General features: G+C 42.1%; 1 protein-coding gene across 1 annotated transcript; it reads right to left on the reverse strand.

The window, feature by feature from the left end:
* Positions 1 to 2,220: 2,220 nt before the first annotated feature.
* Positions 2,221 to 20,142, reverse strand: LOC139213212 (protocadherin alpha-C2-like). Its single transcript, XM_070843859.1, has 4 exons — positions 17,426 to 20,142; positions 14,920 to 14,978; positions 10,149 to 10,234; positions 2,221 to 3,418 (listed from the first exon to the last, which is right to left on the reverse strand). The coding sequence occupies exons 1-4, from the start codon at positions 19,964 to 19,966 to the stop codon at positions 3,108 to 3,110; spliced, it is 2,997 nt and encodes a 998-aa protein (XP_070699960.1). The 5' UTR covers positions 19,967 to 20,142; the 3' UTR covers positions 2,221 to 3,107.
* Between the last annotated feature and the right edge of the window lie 4,882 nt (positions 20,143 to 25,024).

A 25,024-nucleotide genomic window follows, 5' to 3' on the forward strand; every position in this document is an offset into this window, starting at 1 on the left:
CAGCACCTATATACCCCTACTGTGACTGGTAAGACGATGGTCTAAAAAAAGGAACACTGAGGTGAGATTTTATGACACTTTTCATCATGTTGATGCTGTTCCAATATCTACTGCTCATAATACTCTTCCTTTGCCTTGCTAGGACCTGGATTTCACAATGTCATTGCCTGATCACTTCACACAGTTCAGACTGGGGTCGCTGGAACAACTGCCGTTGTCTTCCCTGGTTCTACCTTTCATCATGTTGTTGCCACTCACTGGTGCACAACAAGCAAAGCGACAGTGTGTTTCACCTCCATAAACCCCTAAGTGGGTATCCTCCCCTTCCACGCCAACCACCAACCTCTTTACACGGCTACTGAACTACACTTTGCTTACTTTCTAAGTGGTTTTAGCTGACCCCAGTTGATCGTCACTAATGGCCGATACGGAAGAATAACTGTAATACCTCCACTCGTGCAAAAAGAGGAATGCCTTGCTCCTCTACGTCGAAGCTGCACAATACGCTACAATGACTCCTCGTCTTCTTTCGCCTCTCCATCTCGTCTCATTAGATCCAGTACAACATAATCTCAGTTTCTGCTAACCTGTCAGATGTCCTTACCATGCAATGCATAGAACCAATTTAAGAGATGACAGAGCTGTCCACAATGAGCAGTCAGAAGAGACACTGGCCGAAGCGCCTAAGCTCAGTTGAAGTTGGACCCAGCAAAAGATGTGTGTGTAGAATACGTGAATATGTCTATGTGTGTATTCTGTGTGTGAATATGCAAATACACAAATGTTACTGTGTACGACACAGTTCACCGAAGGAGAGTGACTTGGAAGATATCGTCCAACCATGTTGATTTGAAGAAACAGGAGTAGAGAGAGGAAACAGGCAGCGGGCAAGCAAAATCCTACAAGCACTGAAGCAGTCGAGGCAGTGGTGCAGGGCTTGAAGAACAACTACTTAACATTCAAAGACAGAAGTAGAAGGATCAGGCTTGAACGGAAATGAAGCAACAAGCAACGTTCCTGCGACCCAGCCATATAATACACTCCCATATCAAGGATGGCTCTGGCCTTCAGTCTTTGAGTTGGAATTTCCAGAAAGGGGTGTGTATTATTTAGTGTATATTTGTGTGTTCGTATGTATGGTATGTCCTCGTTTAAGAGAGCGAGAGAGAAAGCGTGTGTGTATGTGTGTGTAAGAGGCAGAGAGAGTCAGTGTATGTGTGCAATAACGTGTGTGTGTGTGTGTCAGACTGAGTGTGCTGATACACAGTGGGAGTTAAGACCCCTTTGACCTGTGCCATATTCCAGGAGAGGAGGCAAGGTCAGGGGCCGGTTGCATCAGCTGCACGTAGGTTCCCTAGTTATCTCCGGAGTAGCCACAAATTCCGATTCACGCATTGCTAAAACACAAGCGGTAGCACCACAAAAACCTGTTACAACGTAACCTTAAGTAACAACTAAATAGTTAAGCAAGCAGTAAAGCAGGTGCAAATGATACAAAGTCACACAACTGCACTCACTAACAATAAAGCAGGATTTTTTTTCCTTTTTTTTTTTTTTGCATACATCTTATTTTGTCTTTTGTAATTCCACTCCATTTTGCAACTTAAAGGACTACAGATATATAAATGTTTCTGCCCATTTTCTACAAGTTAGATTAGATTTCCATTTTTTTTGTCAGTGTGTCTTCTTTCAGGCAGAATCTGGTTCCCATTCAATTCGATACAATATTAAAATCAATATGCCGAGACTTGCTTGATATGCATAATCCATTGTGCCTGTGTTTACTTTTGCAATTGTTACATTTATGTGATTCAAATGCAAATGAATCTGCCCTCAGCTGCATTACCATGTGATTCAAATATTGCTTAAACGACAGTAAAATCACATGCTGTGTTCCCTGTGATGGATTTGTCACTGAGAAAAAAGTTTTGAGTTTCAGCTAATTTCTCTTGGTGTAAAAATAATGGCTGCCTGTACGGTTTAAAAATTACAAATACAGTGGTCTGCTCTGCAAAACACCAGCAGTGCCGTATACAAGATTGGTAGAGAATGGACTAAAACATGCTAAACTCGTATTGTCCTTTAAGAGTCAAATATGGATTCTATTCATCAATCGTAATTCAAATGCCAATCTAGTCAACTACAGATCATATGGTTTGTATCTGAAATCTAAATGTTATAACTAGCTACAGCCGTAGAATTCCCCCCTTACTACCCCATGGTACAATCGAATTTATTAATTTGCTAATTGCAAATTAACTAGCAGTTATGGAGTCACTACTTTATGCCCTAACCTGGGAACAAACTTGCGCATAGTTGGTGCAACCCAGTCCAGTTCCTCAGCCTCTGCAGTGTGCTATGTTACACCAAAACAGAGCTATTTATCAGAGTGTGGTCCTGCTTATCTCAGCACCCTCTGTCTCTTAAAGGTGCTAATCTCATGGTACATATACTGTATGTTGTTACTTTTTCATTTTTCAGTTTTTTTTTTTTACAAAAGACCACATTTTCTGAATTTCTACAAGGCCTCCATAATAATACTGAAGACAAAAGCCTCTGCTTCATTTTTTTTTTTTTTTAGTTTGGCTTTCACTTCACCTCCAACTGGGTGAGCCAAAAAAAGGAAAGGGGGCTGCATAAAGACAGAGATGCCAGCACAGGCAGCCTCAGCTGACAATGGTCAGATACAAGTAATTCACCTTTTCAGGTGGTTTTGTTTTTATTATACAAACTGAGGAGGTGGGGGTGGGGGCGGTAAATCACAGAAAGGCTAATCTAATCCAATAAAACCCTTTCTGTTTTAATTTGGTCCAGCCTTTAGATGAAGTCTACTAAGAACATTTGTTTACCATGAACCTTAGACTTTTATAGGCCAACTTTATGGGCCGAATGAGCCAAGAAAGAGAGAGAAACATTTGTTTAGCAAGTTCGCATGGTGTGGGGAGCCATGCCTGGTCTAATGAGGGCTTGGCGCTGTACAATGTCTATGCAAATATGGTGCAGGTAGGCTTCATCAGTTCTACAATATGCATTTGGCTTTTTTTTTTCTGGCTCTGTAATTGGGATAGTTGTTTGTTGGTAGCTCTGTTCAAGTCACCCCTTCTCCTCTATTCGTCTCCATCATCCTTTCCTTTATCCTTCTTGTCTTTCTTGTCCTTCTTCTTCTTTTTCTTCTTCTTGGCCTCGTCCTTCTTGCCGAAGCTTATGAAGTCACCTTTGTCATCAACAGGGCCGGCGTCATGGCGGATAGAAATGATGGCTGGGGATCCGGGGATGATGAAGGCTTCAGGAGGAATCTCTCCGGGCTTCAGGGGCTGGGGGGGGCCGTAGCCTTGTCCGGCACCGTACCTGAAGTGCCAGCTGTTGCTGTTGACTCCAGCGCCCACTGGGGGTGATAGCTCTCCCCCACCCTCTCCATCTACACAGGGATGATGGAAAAAAGAAACCATGTCAAATCTGGCTACTCATTACCATTATTCAATCATCTTCATAACCACAGAGTGTTTTTAAAGAGAGGAAACATATACCACTATTCTGTGCGTATGGTATTCTGTACTACGACTAAAAGCAAGGGAAACAGCTAGCATGGCTCTAAAAGATGAAAACGCTAACCAGCTGCTGGCTCCACCTTTATATTTACCACACACATATGACTGTAATGTCAATCTTTTCATAAAACTTTCACTAAGAAAAAAGATAAGCTTATTTCCCAAAAAACTATACCTTTAAGTACAGATAGCCCTTTCTGACGTGGAGTAAAGTAAATCACCCTCTGCTATTAGCTTTCGCATTGTGAATTTTTCAATAACTGCCCTGCTTGTCATGCACTGTTCCTAACTTAGACTTTATCATTTGGTCTTTGAGATGTTCATAAAATCTGACATGTAAGAAATAGACGAAATCAGGCAAAAGCGAGCAGAGCAATGGAGCGATAGCCACAGGGAGTGGATTTTTTTCAGGACAGCAATGCAGCCGAGACCACAGGAGGGAACACTGGAGGGGCCTAACCTTTTAAACCACAGGGATGTTTAACTTGGCAATGTGATTTGTATTTGTGTTTGGATGATGGCAGCAGCTTAATCCTACTCTCATAGGGGACCAGAGACAGGGATTCAACCTTTAGTGCTCCAGCACGGATATGACAGAGAAAGGAACCCAGACAGCAAGTCGTAAAAAAAAAAAAAAATGTCTATATATAGAAAAAACATTAGTATGTAAAGTGAAAATAAGGCATAGCTATGAAGGTCAAAAGGTTAAAGATACCAGAATGGGAAAGAAAGAGGATGTTAGATGAGATAAGGAGAGAGAGGGACAGAGAGAGAGAGAGAGAGAGAGAGAGGCAGTAAGGAAGATGGGGGTGGGCGGGTTTTGCAGACACGGTGCTCTCAGGCCCACACCAGTTCCCTCTGCACTGACCTACTTTCAGTCTGAATTTTATTTAGATCAAACACAGGCCCTTGCAAAAAGATTCTGTTTGATTTTTCTTTGTAGGCTATTTATGACATTGCTGGAGCTCTGAAATGGTATCAACCACTGTCCCAATGGGAAGTACACCATTAAATAGACAAAATCGCAAAAAAATAAAATGAGACACTGTCCATACGCACAGTGTCACACCAAGTGCCTGCAATGAGCTCATCGGGTGTGAGAATAAATGATGTGCACAGAATATAATAAGAGCAGATGTAATGGACACTGTCACACTGCTCAATATATAGCTCTGCATTGCTGCCCTGTTTAACCACTCCTGCAAAGAGCACACAAAGAGCACTGGACACTTTTCAGAGAGTGCTATAATACATTATTGAGCCATGATTCACTGAAAATTGATTTCGTATTTACATGTACAGATATGATGCTGTGATGGGCTGATAGTAGGCGAGATCAGATGTTGTGGTTTTTAGTGGCAAAGGAGAAACATAATGACGGGAGCAAAAGAACAAAGACGCACATAAATAATTTCTTTTCTATTTCCAGAAATAGAAGTATTCATTTTTAAGCTACATTAAATAATTAGCATGTGAAGGACCAGGGCAACAAATAAACAATTTGAAGCCATGATTGCTGAGGAGATTCCAGTTTGAACTAAGCCTTGGTTTTTACAATGTTGTCTCATGTTTTTTTTTAAATATAATTTTAAAAAAAAGTCAAGTGCAGCTAATTGACCTGCGTAATTAAGCTTGTTTAATGATTAGTACGTGTCAGATGTTATCATCTTATCTTACCATTAGTGGAGTTAGTGCTTTAATACTGTAATGCTCGTCTGTTTCTGAGGATTATGACATTTGATGGTATGGTCTGTCTGTTTGTATTTAATCTGGGTATTAAACCCAGGAAGAGGATCCGGTGTTTTGAATAAGTCCCATTCAATGGCTCTCAGTGGTTAGGCAAGGAAGACTGCTTCTTATGTGGAGGAGGACAACCATGCTTAAAATAAACTGAAAAGACAGGAGATGTGCAGATGTACTGTGAGGCAGAATGTGGATGAGCTTATTGAGCCAGTGATGTAGCGCTGTGCATTGCTTCCCTGTAGATAACGCACCTACGTTTTATAGAACTGACACACCCTTTCCTGTTAATGCTACTATTTAAAAGCATGTGGCTTGATGCTCCGTCAGAATAGTTTGGGAATACTGTGCTACTGACAGTCTTGCATTGATCAAAGGGTTTTTCTTTCCATAGCTTAGATTTCTTTTTTACAGGTTACTGTATGGAACCCTGAAATTTGAAACCACAGCATTAAACCTAATCTGGCCAGCTATTGAATACCTACAGACTGCTCTTCACCATAAACTGTGCAGCAAATGAAGATTATCTTGAGATTCTATATAGATTTGGCTAGTCATTTTTGAGGTATCTTTACTCTATCAAGGTGTGAGGAATCGCTATCTTAAATTTAAACTATAGTGATTATTGAGACATTGATGGTCTTGGAAAGTGTTCCTAACATTATGGTAAAGTCTTAATCCAAACCTTCCTAAGCGTAAGAGATGTGTGCAAGATAACTGAACTGGTAGTTAAGGTGTAAGTTGCAATATAATTACTGTGTTGTTGTTGCTGTGGTGAGTTGCATACTATCACAGCTATACACAAAGCTTTTTTAGTCTATGTACACCTGATGGGGCTAGAGCAGTTCATATCCATGTGCATGACCAACTGAGCTAAAATGTCAAGTGTCTGCGTAACGTCTAATCAAGCGAATATTGTCTTGGTGTCGTGGGACATCCAGGGGTTTTTGCACTGGCTGTGACACATCCAAACCCCTGATGTTGTTAATTAGAATCCTGGCCCAGGTATTAATCTGAGATGTTCCTCTGTGTGTGTGTGAGCGTGTGTGTGTGTGTGTGAGTGTAAAAAAATCAGTTCATAACAAGCAGGTCACGTCTCAGCATTGGAAGAGTTGGTACAACTCTGAAGAGCTGTGCTACTCTTTCTCTGACATGGAGGATTAGTTGTAACTCTGCCATTGCTTCATATTAGCCTATATTTCACCGCAAACACACGTCTGAAGCGGATTATGGCGTAACTGCTGGTAAGCAGGTCAATACAGCTCCTTGTGAGGAGGTTGCCATGACACCTGGTGTAGATATGTGTGTTTGAAGCCTCATTTCTTGTAACCTGATGTCCTACATTTAAAATAGGCTATGTTATTTCCTGTCTAGTCCAAGATATAATTCCATCTAAAATGAATCCCTGTGGTGGTTTTGGAGCACATGCACAAATCTGACAGGCGTGCAAGTCCTTGTGTAAATATGTGTGGTACATCACATGTATTTTGTATGAGACACATCTACCTAATCCATTCTTTCCTCCATTGTTTCTCCCCAACTACTGTGTGCCCTCTTTTTCCTCTTAATACCTGCCCTTGCCGAGTCCCCTTCCCCGTTTCCGCTCCCCACTCCTTCCTTTTTGTCTCTAAATCTTCCATTCAGAGATATGACCGGTTGCCATGGAAACTGCCTTCGCCCACTCCCTGCTGATGGAGGGTGCGGCTGCTGCAGCAATCTCTCAGTTAGACAGTGTTGCCAGGCAACAGGTCACATGGCGTTCCCTAGCAACAACACTACTGCAGGAACCTGCCAATCCTCTTAACCTTTCTCTTCCTCCATCCCCCCACACCTCGCTTTTTTTTTTTTTCTCCATCCCCCTGTACGTCTCCTCTGCTCTTCCTCTCCAAAATGGCTTTTAATGCTACCGGATCTCTCTTTTTCATAAATAATAGCTTCTCTCCCCCTATGGCATTAGACAAATGTCTCCTCATCTGCGCCATGGGTCACTTACATAAACACAGTTTTGAGGGTACCGCATTTAGATGCATCACAGCATATCAGACAAGTTCATCGTGATCGTCGTAACAATTCACTGCAGACGTGAAAATGTGCCACAAAAAGGCTCCACCTCTTTGTGCATAGTAAAGAGGATCAACCTGCAATCCAATACATGCCTATGCCTTTGCACTACTCCTAACAAATAATTTCCTAATGCAACAATGCACCCCTGGTAGGTGTGCAGCACGCTGTGCAGTCTGTATCCAGACAGTATTTGAGTCTTTACATGACCAAAGAGGAAGCTTTCCATCTGCTCTCCAAAAATACACACTTCTCTGCAGCAAACTGGCACAGAGATACTGGGAAAAAGGTACAGCTTGTATCTCAAACAATTCCCCAGCTCTCTTTTCCACAGAGTGAAAAGCTGACAGACAGTGAGATATATTTTGTCACTGACTCGCCGAGTGATTGACTGCGATGCTACCCTTCACCCTCAAGTCTGTACCTATGTTCTAATTCCTTCAGCAAGACAGAAAATCAATGATGGGAGGCTTGGCTGAGGGAAGGAAAGAGAAGCTCACAATGTTCCAAACACAGTTTCAAAATCTTAGTTGCAAAACTCTTCCAGTCAACAGCTGTTAGTCATTAGCTCTAAGCCAGTGTTTCTGTAAATGATGATGCACAGGTTTTTCACTCAGTTCTTTTTACACTTATGTTTTGTTGCTACATATTTTCAATGTTTCCTCATTTGTCATTAAAAAACAGTCGCCTTTTTCAGTTTGTAGCTCGCCGTGCTGCCGGCTGCTTTTACGGGACGATACAGTTGTTTATCTGTAGTTCTGCATGAGGGCCTCAGGCTTTTGGCACCTCGGCTACGCTCTGTATGAACATCACACAGAAATTCAAGATCATTTAGATATTCCAAAGATAATTCTGTCAAATCCCCAGTTTTGCAATATCATCCGGACCAACTGTAATGCGTGATGTGTATAATCGGCATTTAGGTAGATCTTTTTTGACACTTGGGTTAAACTAACATGTTTACAACCTCTGTGACTGTCTTGCTGAGAGCTATATGAGATGACTGATACCACTGTACGGTAAAAATGAAGCTTGAACTAGGAGATAGTTAGCTTAGCTCAGCACTTTAATCCATACTAAAACAAAAATAATAAACTGAAACCTTTGCACTAAAACTTAGCATTTTTACTCTTTGGTTTTTGTACAGGTGTATAATTTATATTTGTTTCAATAAGTTAATAAATAAAAGAAGTGGTTAAAAGTACATATTTTTCTTGTAAAATTGTACTAAAAGTTCATGTAAATGTATCACCAATGTTTACCAACTGTTTCTGTTTAATAGATCTTGGTAAAAAGTTGTATCTTCTAGGAGGAGCGTACCTCCACTAGTATAGGTGTGTTAATTGGATCACGTGACGTGTACGTAGAGACGGCACGTAGGAAGAAAAGCTGACGCATGCCGGAGTTTTTCCGGGTCCGTGTGGATTTAATGAAAGATGTGCGCCAAGACTGTGTGTTTATTTACGTTTAGGATTATTTTTAAGATAATTTACTGAAGGATAAGTGCCCCGAGTAGCAGAACTTCTGCACGAAGGTTTTATATGCGGTGGCATTTCATTAGATGCTCGTTAAACAAGTGAAGAAGCGGCTTCGCCTGGACCGTTTTCCAGCTGGAAACTAAGAGAAACCAACCAGATCGCGCTGTGAGCTGCTTAGGATGTGCAGAGCTCCTCTGGACTCTGTGGATCTACCTGCTGGTGAGCACCCATCTCTATGGAGGTCCTCTCCTCATTCTCCCTTTTATTTTATGTCGCTCTTTTGAGGGAAGTGACCACTACGTTTTTGTTTGTTTTTTTTTTTTTAAAAAAAAATGTTATTTCAAAAGATACTTTATTTTGCCGGCTTAGTGTATTTGGATGTCAAGGAAACTGAAGGTAAAAAAAATATTTTTGTTGTGAAATCCAAAACGGAAAGAAATAAAGGAAAAGTGTGCAGCTCTTGTAAAGAACAGGAGAGGGGAAAAAAACTTAAAGGTCTAAAATTATATTTTATTTTTTGCTTTATCAGTAAATTAATTTGCTTTAATATAGTTTCTGCGTGTTTATTTGTTGTTTTCAAAGTGGGGGTTCATATATGGTTTAAAGGGACAGTATGCTAAACTATTTTCTGTAAAGGTTGCTAAAGTGAAGGTAAATTCATCGAGTTAAAAGTTTTATTTCCTGACCCAAGATTAATCATAGTATTGAATTAATCTACCACTTAAAAAGGCATAAAGAACCCTTTCTACATAGTTGGTCGACGGGCTACGCAGGTTAAACAAATGAGCTTTAGAGGTGCTAGTAGGTAGAGTGTTGTTAACGATGGACAGAGCCAGGCTAGTAGAAAGTGTCCCCCACTTTATACTGAGCTAACTGTCTCGTGGCTCTGGCTGCATATATTTACATGAGACCAATTGGCTTCATCAGGAGGGAGTAATACAAGTGGCCTACAGTGACATGGACAAGAACACTTGCCGCCTCCCCACCCATGGCACCCTCACCCAAAGTAACAGAGGTTCAAACCCCAGGTGCCTGTAGTGCTGGGCAAGACCTAATGATACCAGCTTTAACATGGCTTTCAACACTAGCTAATATAGCGTAAAGACATTTCCGTAGACCTGACTTAAACATCTTCTACCTTTCACACATTCAATGCAAGATCTATGAAATCTTGCTCTGTTTGCTTCCATTTAAATGAAAAAGTATAATGGCCTTTTTTTTCTTTTCTTTACTTGTATCAGCTTTGTGTCACCATTGACCAAAAGAGCCTGACACTCTGGGTGCTTTTTCACTCTACCCTGACTGCTCGACTTCTACTCACCTGCAGCGCTGGACACGGTGGGCCAGTTCTGGACCAGCATCCCCTGTGCTCCCTGCATCACAGAGGACTCCTCCATGTGGACTGAACTGGAAGGTAGAACACATTCAGCAATTTCAGAGAGACACATCAAATCAAATATTAATTCCACCTTTGCATCGAATAGTGACTCTTTAGTCTGGGATTTAACCTCTAGACATTTCCTTGATAGTGTAGATATTTTCAAAACCTCAACAGAAATGTTAATCCAACACAAAAAAATGCCTTTAGTGTCAAAATTTTCATGAAGTGTTAGTCACTAGTTAGTCAGGCCTTGACAGCAACAGTTGCCCGGTTGCCCAAGGCCTTTTAGCTTTAGATTACTGTCACCCTTTTCTTGTGGTCTGGTTGCCTCTGGCAACCACTTTCCACTTTTTATATCTTAAAAAAGAAAACTTCCAACCCTTCATGTAGAATCGACTGCTTTAAAACATACCTCAAAAGACATTTGGCACTGCAAACAAAGCAGCTAAATATAATTCAGCCAACGTACATTCAGTGACTTATACCTGTGCTTTTCCTGCTTCTGACACATCAAAATATCTTTCATGGAAAAGCTCTGAACTTTTTCATACTTCAGAATAAGAATACATGGAATCTGCCCACCACACCAAATCATTTCTACACTGTTCTCTTCAAATTTTGCAGCTTAAAACCAAAAGTGCTGCTGATGACCAGATAGTTGATGGTTTCTGCATGTGGTGTCTCCGGTGTAATATGTCCGCTCATTTACTTCTAAATCAATTGTTTTCTGGTTGCTGTGGACCATTAAACCAGTGCAAAGTATCATGTGACGTCTGAGTAATGGCAGTTGATGTATTAGGTTTCATTCAATTTAGTTTATCCACAAACTGTTCATGTCTTAATCATATCACTGATAGTGGTGGTCAGCCTTTAGTGTTGAGGGGACTGGTTTTGAAATGCCATGCAATGCTGCACTTATTTGCAGTTTCACTGCATCTTCACTATATTATATATATTCTGAGTGCAATGTCTACAGTCCGCAGCCTCAGTGTAGATATATCCACATCACAGTGCAGTGACTGGGTTAATAGACAGTATGTGGCCATACAGGTGACTGTGGAGAAGAAGTTTTGCTCCGGTAAGTTGAGTATCTTGTGTGTTTCAGTATTTTTATTTATTTTTGTTTTTTTTAAGCTCCTGAGTAAAATAGGACTTGCTGTTGGTTGCTTGTTCTGGTCTGTTGTGTAGTTAGAGCGCTGCTCTGTTCATGCTGACTGCATCTGGTTCACAGTAAAAACGTTCTACTTCCAAACCACTTGAAGGTCTTTAAGTTCGTCAACATTTGCATTTTCCTGTACATAGCTGCCATTTGATTTGTTTCAAATATTGTATTCTTAATTCAGATATTGGAGGAAGCAAAGAAAGGAAAATGCAGTCAAGTATTCAAAGATGAGCAACATGTGTCCCTGTGCCATTTTTCATCCAGCCATCCATTACAAAGTTTGATTATTGTCGCTCACACCAAGGTGTGGTGCAAGACGAGTATCAATCCTTGCGCAAATCCACCATTAGTGTTGCATATTGTGGATCATCCTACATTTAGAAATGCAGTGTGTGTCTGTTGTGATCCACCTTCATGTGTTTGAACAGCTAAGTCAGGTTTCAATGTGCAATGTGTGTTTAATTGTACCTCTTTTGTTGTTTTTTCTGTCAGCATACTTTAGATGACATTTATTTACATATTCAGTTGAAGTACATAACACATTTGATGTCATTAATGGCATGCTGTATGTATTTCCAGCTGATCTCAGCAGCAGTTATAGTTATTTTTTAATAATTATGTTTATAAAAAGTAGGACACTTCTACCACATGAAAAATATCCAAAAATTCACACTACAAGCACAACATAGACTCACAGGATGAAGTGGAGATCGTGAAGTTTCAAATGTTTTATATCTTTTATTTTATTTATTTTCCATAGATGTGGAAACCCAGAGGCTGTACTTTTCGGAGTTCTACTTTTTCATTCTACTTTGCTGGTGGGCATGCAGCACAGTGAGAGGTGGCAAGGCATAAACAATTACTTTCACTGTTAAGGTTCACTGTCACATTGCATTGACTTTCAGTAGAAAATCCTAAATTAGAAAACCATTAGGTGGAAAACAGCTAATCACTTCAAATGAAAATTGAAAATCAAGAATGTATTTTACTTTTCAGTATATAATAGCGTGTTTCTGTCCACAGTGAAGCTCCCAGTGGAGACTCCAAGAAGTCAGTGCACCCTGCCAAGAAACAGTCGTACACATAACCCCCCGTGAAACCACAATTTCCCCTTTTTTCTGTTTCTGTACGGATAAATTAGAAGAGATAAATGTGTTTTTAGTGAGCTTTGGAGGTGCTGGAAGGTGTTTTTTTTGTTAACCTTAAAGAGAGCCAGCTTAGCTGTTTCCAACATTTTCCAGTCCTTATGCTGAGCTAAAATCACTGGCTGGTGTCTGTAACTTCATATATAGCACGAGAGACAGACATGAGAGTTTAATTTTCTCATCCAACTCTGGGCAGGAGAGGAAGTAAGCCTATTGCCAAAAATGTTGAACTACTCCTTTTTAATAAGGTGGATTTATGGTGTTTGGATGTGTTCGTCATAAATACTGAATTGCGCTACAAGAAACAAAGCAGGGACAAATAGATGTTAGAAGACAGCTGTTTGAATCCGAGTCTTAGCAAACACCAGTGGGGGCTGAAGACAAACCGCTCTCCCTCAGAAACATAACAATACTGGGGAAACATGGCCACACTGTATCACTACAAATATGTCTTGACATTTATAAACTCTGTACTGATACTGTGATAACTATCCAAGGCCAAGTGTGTGCGTGCAGTCTCCAACCTAGGCTGAGATCCCCCCCCCCCCCACCCCCACCACATACATTCATAATGAATACAGAGCTCACTGTATAGAAGGACCTACCCTGACTGGGGCCTCTGCAATGCAGCACATCCAGCATCTATCTCAAACTGCAACACACTTGTTATGTTGAATAGGGATTTGTCATGAATATAAAATGGCTATGTACATTCTGAGCAGTGTGTGGGCTTCTAAGCTTTTACATAAGCAAAGGTTCTGGTTTAACGTGTGAGAATAAGACACAGACAGGACTGGTGTTTTCTACACTTACTGACTACACCAGGAATGTGGGTCAGTAATGTTAGTGCTACATGCTGTGTGTACTGCGATGCATTACAGCATGAGTGTGGTGGGGTAGAGCATTAATATGAGCCTCTCTGTGTCTATGTGCGTTACAGTGCAGGCCCTGCCATTTCAGAGATGGCAGCGGCAAATTGCAATGATGATTTATGTTAATCCATGTCATGTTACAGTGACTTGATGACATGATGCACATTATGATACCCTCCGCACCATAGAAATTAACGCTAATATCCAATTAAATCAAACTTAGATGGAGCAGAAGGCTGCGCAACTGAGCTTTAAGCATTGTTAGCATGAAATTATGAAAATTCAGCGCAAATGACAGACATGTGGAGGTAAAGCTCATTAGTCCCTGATGTTCCAGCTGTCCTCGTATCAAATTAGCAAAACACTCCATTACATTTTTTAACACAACTTTTGTGTCCTGATCATTACAAAATTTAAGTGACAGATGTAGATTTTTTTTTTTTACTTTAAACTTTTATCCCACTTGCTAGATCCCGCTATTTTCAGTTTTCACTGATTTGCAGTATGTATCCAATGAGAATTCGTTTCCATTTGTGGCATTTCATTATTCAACACTCCATCATGGGACTATTCCAATCTTATTCTGTTCAGCAAACTCTTTAATTTTATCCCAGATAAACGTTTAACCCTAATTATAGAAACCTGCTCATTAATATTAGGAGATGGCAACCTTGTATAGACCTGAACCCATTTGCAAATGATTCTGACAACCTATCTGACTCCTGTTTCAGTGTAATGATCATAATCGTAATTATAATAATGTATAATTATGTCAAATTGTGTATAACCACATGTTGTTTATCTATCTTTATATAAATCTATAATTGGACTCTGATCCGGCAATAAAGCCTTATGAAGCCATGTCTGGGAAAGCAGTGCGTGCAAGCACATCTAGGGAATGGCTGGAGTCCAAAATGTCCTCTGCTGTCTGTGTTCACAACTTCTCCCCTCATCTCTGGACAAAAATGTACAAACACGCACAGAAGCTCACACGTGTGTGTGCATGCTGGGAAGTTGTACGCGCGGACACTGATGCATGTGTGTATCTGATAATCTGAGAAAGGTCACGGTCGGCTCATTTGTCCTTCATGCTTCCTGCTTAAAGACTGTAACTGGGGGAAGCGACGCTCAGAATGTAGATGACCTATATAGTATTACACTGCAGAGGAGGAGTACTCTGCATCCACGGATGGGAGCCGCACATTCCCAAAGGAGGAGGACAGGATTGAGGTTCAAACGGATGCTGAGGGGCCACTAGCGGTCATCTCTGATATTGGCAGATGCTGATCTGCAGTGTTATTTATGGAGCTTTTTTTTTTTTTTTAATGATTTTAACAGGGGTCATTTTAAGGTTCAAATATCTGTGCAAAGTCTGATGTGTCAATACATATTTCACAATGGTAAAGAGCAACATGTGGGGTCATTGTAGTGGTACCACAGAGTGGGTGAGGCCCTTATCTGGAGGATGAATAGGTGCAACTTCTTCTAGATGATCAAAAGTTACAAAAGAGTTAAGGATGGAAAGTGCTTACCTCTGCACCCCTGTCCTCAAAGATGCAGAATATCGCCAGTCAGCATTCGGGGCTTTTGGCTGAGCGAGCAAGAGGTAGAGAGAGAGGGAGAGAGAGAGAGAGAGACAGGGGGAGAGAGAGTTTAGTTTGATCTCATACAGTGCAGAGCCAGGCTGGGCCATGGTCTCATCAATTAATCATGATACACATCCCAGCTCTGGACGTGATAGGAACACTGCAGTCATGTCCCCCATTGCAAGCACACACACACACACACACACACACACACACACACACACAAATGCACACATATTGATATTCACACAGACACAGACACAGACGGACTTTAAAAAGGCCAGTCACTGAAAGACATATTGATGAGTTTTTGGACAGTCTCTCACTCTATGGCTCTATAAATGTGAGAGCTGGGAGATTTGTGCCCTTTTCCTGAGTGCTGGGGTGTTTGTACAGACCGATGTGTACATGTTTGTGTGTAACTTCAGTAAATCTGTCTGCCCCCGATGAACCCGAGCTGAGTGTTTGACACTCCCCGTAGGCTTCTGGTGAATTATTGCCTTTAAAACCATGAAGAAATAGCCTTCATCGCACATCAAGTCCTGCACTAGACCTCTGCACAGGACGTACAGAGCATGCAATCATATGCAAATACAGTATTGCTATTGTGTAGGATTTAGTGCAAGACAATGTGTGGGATAGATCAGCAAAAACATTACACGGATTATTGCTTTATAGTCTTGTATTAAGTCATTTAATCCTCTTCCATCTTTTTTGCTTTGGAGATTTACTTGATTTCGATTTATTTGACACCCTTTTGGTAGCACGTGTTTGCACTAAAAACCTGATGTGCAACATGGCATTAAGATGTTTCTAAGAATTAAGTTTCTGAGAATTAAAAGATATATAAATGAAAATACACTCCCACATACTCCCATTCATTTTCCTGTCACAACTGCCAGATTTTTGCTCATGACTGTGCCTTTAAGTTCAAAGAACCATATGAATCTCAGAGGGTGAAAAGTCATATTTTTAATGAGCTAATCTTTCATAGCCAATAATTATGCCTGGCTCTTTCAAAATTATTTTCCTCGTGGGTAGGCACTGCGCACATGTCTGAAATGATTGTGAACATCTGTATCGGAGCTAATGCTAAAATCTGTCAGCATCATGTGGGTTGCAGCCTCGGACGTCAAGAGCACTGAATAAGAAAAAGCTGTGTTTAAGACACAGACCTGCTCAGGCAGTAGCAAGTGTCCCAGATAAAGATGGCACATTATGTTCCTCAGTTCAATTCCGAGGGGAGTATTTTGAGCTGGTAGACCCAGCCTCTTTGAGTAAATCTAATTTGCAGGGCTGAGGAACAGACGCTCGAGGTTAATTTAATTTACACTGCTACACTTGTCTTGGTAGGAGTTTTTTTTATAACTAATGTACCAGTGACTGGCTTTTGATAATTAGGAAGATGCATCCAGAGATATCTTCTTGATATTGGGAGCTTTTGCCTGAACAATCTGACAATAAAAATGCTATTATTCCAATATTTAAGCCAGCAATCTCCCTTATCTCACTTTAAAAGCAGAGTGACTGATTCCTTACATCTACCACATGAAGATTTCAACATTAAAAGGCTGTGGAAATAGTGCATTTCTTGCTAGGGGAGAAGGCATGAAGTAACTGTCAATAGTATTTCTGGTGTGACTCTTGGTGTTTTTTTTGTAATATTTCATGTGAATAAGGGATTGTTAATACAGTGTGCGAGAAATTAAACAGTTCATGGTACAGATTTGGCCTAGCAGGTACTCATCTAGAATATCTGTACAAATTCAGAAAATTGTATCGCTGAAGTGTAATCCAGCCTTTAAGACTAAGAAAATAAAACACTTAATCTCAAACAATACCCAGTCTCATCACAGCATCATCAGCAGGTAGACTCATAACTCTCCCATAGTCAGAGGCAACAACTAGTCTTCAAGTCAACTGCTCCAGTGTCACAGTTTTACTCACACAAACACACCCACCCACCCACCCACACACTCAAGTGTAACCCACTTGCACGGGCAATGAGCAAGTAGTGAAGACTTGCATGACCTGTTCATAGTGTAGATGTGATGACAACCTCAAACTGAAGCACAAATCTCTGAATCATCAGAAATAACACAGGACCCTGAAAAGCATCAGGCCTGACACTAATGCAGTGTGAGTGCTGAGCTGAGCTGGGCTGAGCGACAGCACAGTGCAAGTGGGAGCTGAACAAAGAGAATGAGGCCTGCAAGGATTCAATTCGTTGCAAGAGGGGATCACACTTGACACAGCAATATCATCATCCTGCAGCAACAACGCTGGCAAAAAAATTATGACAGCCATGCACACTGTATGACCTATACCCTTAATGAATAGCAACTTTGAACATGTACTTAAAAAGGTCTTATATTGTGTGGAACTAAGAAATATGTAAACATGATGATTCATGGCCTTCCAGTTATGTGGACATAAAAAATGAATGACACACCTCTGGGCAGAGTTGCAGCGAAGCATCAGGCATGCTCAGCCTGCGAACAAATCCACTTCCACTCGTGAAGAAGCGGTCGGCACCGCTGCCCCAGGTGCCGCTGATGGGACGTCCTGTGTTGTAGAACATGAAAGTGTCACTGCCAGAGGTGGCTGTCAGGCAGGTCTTGTAGCAGTAAGTCTTTGTGAGGGAGCCGTTCCCACGCACTTCGATGTAGTGAGGCTCCACTTTGAGGTCTCTCCGAAGCACCACATTGTTATTAGGTTGTGCCCCGGCCGCGCCGCCGCCTCCCCCGCCAGCGCTTACGCTGCTGCTCCCGCCATCTGGAGGGGGCTTCTGTGACACGCAGCAAGGGGAGCAGGACCCAGGCTGGGTGCAGTAGGCATGACAGCGGACGATGGCCAGAACCACCACAGTGACTAGGAAAACAAAGGTGGTGGCACTCAACGCAACGATCAAGTAGAGGGTCACGTTGGAGAAAAGCAGCGTGCTGTGGGGTCGGATGATCCTCTTGGGATCGGGGGCCACTTTGGGTGGCACCTCCATGACAGCCACATTGATGGTGGCGGTGGAGGAGAGACTAGGCTGCCCGTGGTCCTTCACTACAACGGTTAGAGCAAAGGAGGTGAAGTTGTCCTCCAGGATCCTCCGAGTGGTCCTGATCTCACCGGTGTGCTCGTGCACCTTGAACAGGTCTATGTCAGTGGCCGTCTCCAGCACGTATAGCAGCCAGGCATTTGGACCAGCGTCTGCGTCATACGCCACCACTTTGGTCACCAAGGCACCAGGCTCTGCGTTCTTTTGTACCGTTTCCAAGGAGCGCGTGCCGTTGCCGGGAGGGTTGACTATCAGTGGTGAATGGTCATTCTGATCCATTATGTAGATGTAGACAGTGGCGACGCGGCTAAGCGGAGGAATGCCCCCATCTTGGGCTTTGACCTGGAAGTGAAACTCTCTCAGTGACTCATAATCAAAGGCTCGCAGGGCATAAGCCTCCCCAGTATCGGCCTTCACAGACACATACGAGGTGACAGGGATGCCATGGTTGTTGTCATTGAGCACTGTGTAGGTGATGCGCGCGTTCTCTTTGATGTCTGCATCTTGAGCTTTCACAGTGCACAAAGAGGCCCCGGGGGCATTGTTCTCAGCCACATAGACGGTATATGAAGTCTGTTCAAATCGCGGTGGGTTGTCGTTAACATCAGCCACGTCCACCTTTATGGTCTTCTGGGAGGAAAGGGGAGGGTTTCCTCCATCTGTGGCACTCAGAGTGACATTGTAGGCATCGGTGGTCTCGCGGTCCAGGAAGGCTGAGGTAACCAGAGTGTAGTAATTTCTGAATGACTTGATCTTGAAAGGAAGGCCTGCTGGGATCTCTAGGCTCACCTGCTTGTTAGCTCCAGAGTCTCGGTCAGTTACACTAATGAGGGCCACGACTGTGTCTGCGCGGGCATCCTCCCTCACTGGGCTCGACAGGGATGACAAGACTATCTGAGGGACGTTGTCATTCACGTCCACCACCTCTGCTACCACCTTACAGTGTGATGCCACAGCCCCGGGGCCCTTGTCCATCGCCTGGATGTACATCTCATAGGAGTTGGTCTCTTCGTAGTCAACATTGCTCCTCACTCTTATTTCTCCTGTATTGGTGTTCATGCTGAACATCTGCCTCACTCTCTCTGGAGTGTAGCTGCTGAATGAGTAGTAAACCTCCCCATTTGTGCCCTCATCCAGATCAGTTGCATTCAGTTTAATTACCAGGGTGTCTTTGGGCGAATTTTCCAACAGTTTCACCTTGTACACTGAGCTGTCGAACACGGGAGTATTGTCGTTTGAGTCCAGGACCCGGACATTGATTTTGGCCGTGCCTGTTTTCTCTGGCGTCCCACCATCCACAGCACTTAGAATTAATTGGTGGTAAGGCGTCTGTTCACGATCAAGGGGCTTTTTGAGCACAAGCTCGATGTGCTTTGTATTGAGGGAGGGCTTGTTGGACACCAGCGCGAAATGGTCGTTTGTGCTAAGCTGATACATACGAACTGAATTGGACCCGATGTCTGGATCTTGCGCGTTTTCAATTGGGTACCGGGACCCTGGCAGAGCAGATTCTATGATTTCCAGTTGATACTCGTCTCTGGGGAACTGCGGCGCATTATCGTTGGCATCCACAATCTCCACCTCGACATGGTGCACCTCGGTGGGGTTCTCGACCAGCACCTCCAGATTAATGAGGCAGGTGTTGGACAGATCACACAGCGCCTCCCTGTCGATCCTTTCATTGACAAGTAATTTGCCATTTTTGGGGTTGACAATCACATAGCGCTTCCCGCTGTTGGAGGTTACCTTAATTTTTCGGGTGGCGAGCTTTCGAATATCCAGCCCCAAGTCATGCGCCAGATCGCCGACCAGTGCCCCATTTTCTAGTTCTTCTGTAATAGAATATCGCAACTGTCCAAACGAAAGGCCACAAAATAAGGAAAATATCACAAAATAAAAAGGCACATTATTCCCTATCCAGTTGCATATCCCCGCCACAGCCATTGCAAGCTCATAGGATCCGCAGACGGATTAAACGCAGCCTTCCGCCTCTTTAGCTTGCAGTATCTTGCATCCCAGCACCTCATTAAGGTGGGCTAATTGGTCTCCCGGTAAATGAAACAGAAGCGGCTCATCCATTGTGTTTCCCGGCTGAGGTGAATCCTCTCCAGCGCACCCATATTTCCTTTGTCCGTGATGCGCTTTTTTTTTTGTCTCCAGTGCGCGCTGCTGACGGGTGTGTTTCCCTGCCGCTGGAGCTGTGAGATCAGTCAAGACAGCCGAAATGTTCCCTCCCCAAAAAACCGGAAAACATACGGGTTCCTTTCAAAATAAAACGATTTAAAGTTTCACTCCACTGAGTTCGGTTAGCTCAATCAGAGGGAGGAGAAGGAGGAAGGCGTAAAGCAAGGCTCAAAGCTGGAGAGGCTCCTGCAGCGTCTTAGTGCTGAAATTCAAGTCTTTGAATCACAGTTTGTCTGTTTTTTTTTTTTTTCTGGGTTTTTAACTGTCCTTCCATTAGACTAAACCAACACATTTAGTTTAATCTATATTGCACGTATCCCCATGAAGAGTCTGTGTGTTTTCATTGAATTTCTAGCAGCACTGTATTCACGCTCATTTGTGGAGCATTTATTTTTAAACCCGTAACAGGAAGTTATGTCACTTAATGTCGCTGACTTGACCTCGGAGGGGGGGACAGTATCCCACCCTAGCGCGCACTCAGTCTCCAGCTCTCTCCTCTCCACTGTGGCGCAGCTCCCCTCCTCCTCCCTCCCCACCCATTTCTCTCCTCTCATCCCCCCATTGCAATGTCGGTGTAGGGTCTGGGAGCTAACAGACGGACCGACACATGAAAGCACATGCAGAATAAAGAACGGTGGCCGCGTAAAATATGGAAATATGCATTCATCCCGCCGCGACACCTGTCAGTCAACCCCTAAATCATAACTGCCGCGCAGCACGCAGCAGAAAGATCAAAGGTGGCATAATTAAAATTGAAAGAATAACCCGAACATGTGCCTAAACGATTTAATTTACAGGTTTTTAAATGGCTCTGGACTCCCTGGTGCTCTTAAAGCCAAGGTCAAAGCTAATATCCACAATATTCAACACCACCGCCACCTCCCACAAAATGGAAGATGGTAAGCAAAAACGTGGTCACAGACACAGACACATGTTTGGGGGACTGGCTTCTGTTTGTCCTCCTTTGTCTGTTCTGGAGTCGCTAATTTGCCGGTAGCGATTCTGCAGCGCAGCGTACCGCATGGCGAGCATTTGGGCAAGGCGCAGCAGAAAGAAAGGATCGCACTGACAATCACAACCTTCCCTCCACATGGATCACTGTCAGTGGTAGACCTCAGACTGTCAGGTCACATAATCGTATTTAAGATGCCCGTGGTAGACCCCATACAGCAGAAGTCTCATTTCCTTTCGTGTCCCGAGGAGAAACATGATATAGGGTGAGCCTGTATATGGGTAGGGTCACAAGAGGGCTGATGAATACAGCTTAGTATATAATAAATGTAAAATGTTAATTAATTGTATCAATAAATATGCATGATGGCTGTAATATGAAGACCCAGCCTATAATTCAAAGTGTTTTCTGCCTTTATGGTTCATTCTAATATTTGCACTCTTTTCACTCATTCTGTTAACTGTTTTTCTGGGAATCAGCTTTCCAACCCCGCAGCAGGTGGTCAAAACTAAAGGAAACACATGATGAAATGAGGGATACACAAGCAAGTGTTCACATTGATTGAGTTTGCATGTTCTCGGTGAGCTTGAAGGTTTAGATTGCAGCTGTCTATGGTCTATGTTACATGGCAACCTGACCAGGGCGGTAACTGTAATGATAGGCAGATGAAGACGAATGAAGCTTTAGGGCTTTTATTCTATTTGTGTCAAAGTACGCTTCAGCTGCAGCAAGCACAGCGACATGTGAGGACACACACAAAGTAAGAAGATCAGGGTCAAAGCACCTCTCTGATTTAAATTGTTTTGTCTCATATGTGTGTGGTAAAAACCCAAGCCCATCATTATTATTATTATTTATTATTTATTATTATTATTAAATCTGTAATACTAGCTCAGATGTTAACGTGCAGTATGTTACAGCAAAATAATTATGAATGATTGTCGAAACAGCCCACATAGCAAAATATAAATATACCCTGTCGGTGTAGTTTAGGTCCAGTGTCGCTGTAGGCTCATGTGCTTTAACATCATGGTTAATATTTATGTGACGTTTCATATGAGTCCTATTATGATATGACTTGGCTGTGATGTTCATTAAATCAGACTATTATTATTACATCAGGTGGGAATGATAATAACCTTCTAGTCTCCATATTTCTCAATTCTTCTCCACTGTTTTTATCCCATCCTCAGGCTGCCCAGCACCCTGTCTTATTTAAGCAGCCGAAGAAAATGGATGGATGGATGGATGTATAGTAGAGTTAGGAGGTCCTTTCATCATCTTTCAAAGTCAGTCCACCTTAAACCTGATTAGGCTCCAGTAGGCATATCTCCTACACGTACCTGGTAGAGTCTCAGGCTGTACCAGACGCTGCTCTTCATCCTTTGGTCCTGTGTTGAGAGTTAATTTGAGCTATTTCTCATTCTAATGCATTGGGGATGTATGGTAGGCCACGTTTTCCCTTGACGCCAAGCACATTTCCTGGGTTATTTGTGACTGGTGACAAATGTATGCAGGATATGCTGCATATCCTATCCTTGGTAACACAGGTGCTTCGGTCACATGTTTCTTACTGCAGAGGTGAACGTCTGTTCCTGCCCTGAACGAGAGCTGTTTGAGCACATTTTTATTTTTATTTAAGAACCTTCTTCACTGCCCACTTAGCGGCTCTTGTCAGTGCCTTGTGAAGCACTAGACCACTCCTTCCACTGTGCTGGTTAAATGTTTGCTGTGTTTGCATCTTGCATATTGTATCTTTTGTTTTGTGTGCTTGTGTGTGAGTCAGTTATTTTTTGCATGACTGTGACCCTCACCCTGGCCAGTAACTCCAAGTGGACAGTTGTGGACATTGTCTTTGTATTTTACCAATGATCCCACCAGCTGTTTTTAATATAGTTTATTCTTTGAATGATTGGCGTATATTGGTGTTGATGTACCCTTTCATAGCATGGTTAACATCCGGTTAACCCTGCAGAGAGAAGGTCAGAATCATGCAATACATAGCACTTCTGAAGCATTCTATAAGTGTATCTTATGGTAAAGGAGTGGAGTATAGTGGAGTTCTCAAAGATGTTGTCATTCACAGGCTCTAAGTGCACTTAATGGTTTGATGGACAAGAAATTCGCACACATATTGTTACTGTCTGTCTACCCAACCTACATCTCAATTAGAGCTTTCTTAGAGAAAAACCCTAGGACAGCAGTTTCCACTGCTTTCATTAAGTGCATCATGATGATCTTCTAGTGTGATTATGGCATCGCATCTTGACTCATTACTATGGCTGCAGACTATTACAACATGATGTGGTAGCACCAATTTTAATACAAATTCCTCTTTTCTCCATGATTTCTCACAAACTTCTCTCTCAAACAGAGAGAGGATGAACAAGAGCTGGATATCGAAGATGTATTTGATATACTACATATTTGTTTGTACGACTTTTGTGTTAGGAAAAAAGTCCAGACCTCAAGAGAAATTCTGGTTACTGGTTTGAATGGAAACTGCTGGAAGCTACTTACGAATAAAAAATACCTACCACAGAGTTAATTAAATTTCTCTCTTTGGCTGTATTTCTCAGCTGTTATGCAATCTAGGAATGTGACGCACAGCAAAGGAAGCATCAGCTAAAGAATTCAGCAGGCAGACGTGCTGAGGTGACAGAGTGAAGGCGTTATGTAGCCACAACACAACACTTTGCATCTGCGTAGTTGTATAATGACTGGCTTTGCAATGGGAAGTATGCTTTGTCATTATGCATTTAACCTGCTTCGGGATATTTGGATGTAGAATGAAAATCCAGTTAAGCTCATAATCTAATTAATAAGATGGATCTAGTGAAGATGAATGGCTTACTCCAACATTAATTAGAATTAGTTATTTACTTATGTCAGAGCCAGATGTTGTGGTCATTAGGACCATAATCCCTATATACTTAGATTAAAATGTAATCTATGTCTGACTGTATATCATAAACTATATTAGGTTTATCTCCAAAACAGGAGCTGTTATGGAAACATTTTGAAGGAGCAAGTGAGTCATTAACAATGAGACTGAAGAGGGATTGCTAGGTCAGTAACCATGGCTCTCTTGTGTAAAATTTGGGGTAGAGCCTAGAGATAACAACCATCAGGCAGTGAATGAATTAGCAGTCATTGCTTCATGTACCAAAAAAAGAAACTGGAAGGATCCCACTGAATATGGAACATGCATGGCTTTTTAGTCGAGTAAAAAGGAACGACATCAGCAATAAACTATGCCTTGATATAAGCAGCAAAACCACTAAAAATGACAAATCAGTACCAACATCACACTGTGAGAGTGTAGCTACATTATTTTTGGCCCAGGCTGAGGGTGTCTGGGAAATCCATCCAAAACTGACAAGCAAAGTCGGTCACAACATCTGGCAGGGCAGTGCTGTCCTGATAGCCTCGAGCAGGATGGATCACTGGGTGAATGCATTTAATGGAGGAGAGCCACAATGGCTCCTTTGAATAATAATCTATGCAGAGTCAGCTGGACACACCATAAGATGCTTTTATGATAAAAAAAAAGTTTTATGAAAGCTTTTACTTAACAACTGTTGTGGAATCTGGTGGTCACAAATGTGTCAACATCAAACAATGAAGGGACAGAGACATGGTCCAGTTTGTGACAAAAATTGCTGGAATATCACTCACAGTCTCTTTTACCATATTAATGTGTAAGACGACAATAACAATAATATAAAAATGATTTAAAACAGACATGGCATATAGAGTGGATGTACATTCATGACACAACACATCTGTCCATACATAATGGAACAACAGCAGGGAAAAATAAAAGAGAATAAAAGAAAATAGGTTTAAAAAAAATATGCTATAAA

Source organism: Pempheris klunzingeri, chromosome 14, assembly GCF_042242105.1.
Source record: "Pempheris klunzingeri isolate RE-2024b chromosome 14, fPemKlu1.hap1, whole genome shotgun sequence".
NCBI lineage: Eukaryota > Metazoa > Chordata > Actinopteri > Acropomatiformes > Pempheridae > Pempheris > Pempheris klunzingeri.

Excerpts from the sequence above, each read along its gene's own strand:
- LOC139213212 (XM_070843859.1), bottom strand. The coding sequence starts at position 19,966 with ATGGCTGTGGCGGGGATATGCAACTGGATAGGGAATAATGTGCCTTTT. Across the intron at positions 14,979-17,425 it reads CGCTGCAACTCTGCCCAGAG|CCAAAAGCCCCGAATGCTGA; the intron begins GTGTGTCATTCA and ends TTGCTCGCTCAG. Across the intron at positions 10,235-14,919 it reads TTGAGGACAGGGGTGCAGAG|TTCAGTCCACATGGAGGAGT; the intron begins GTAAGCACTTTC and ends TCTACCTTCCAG.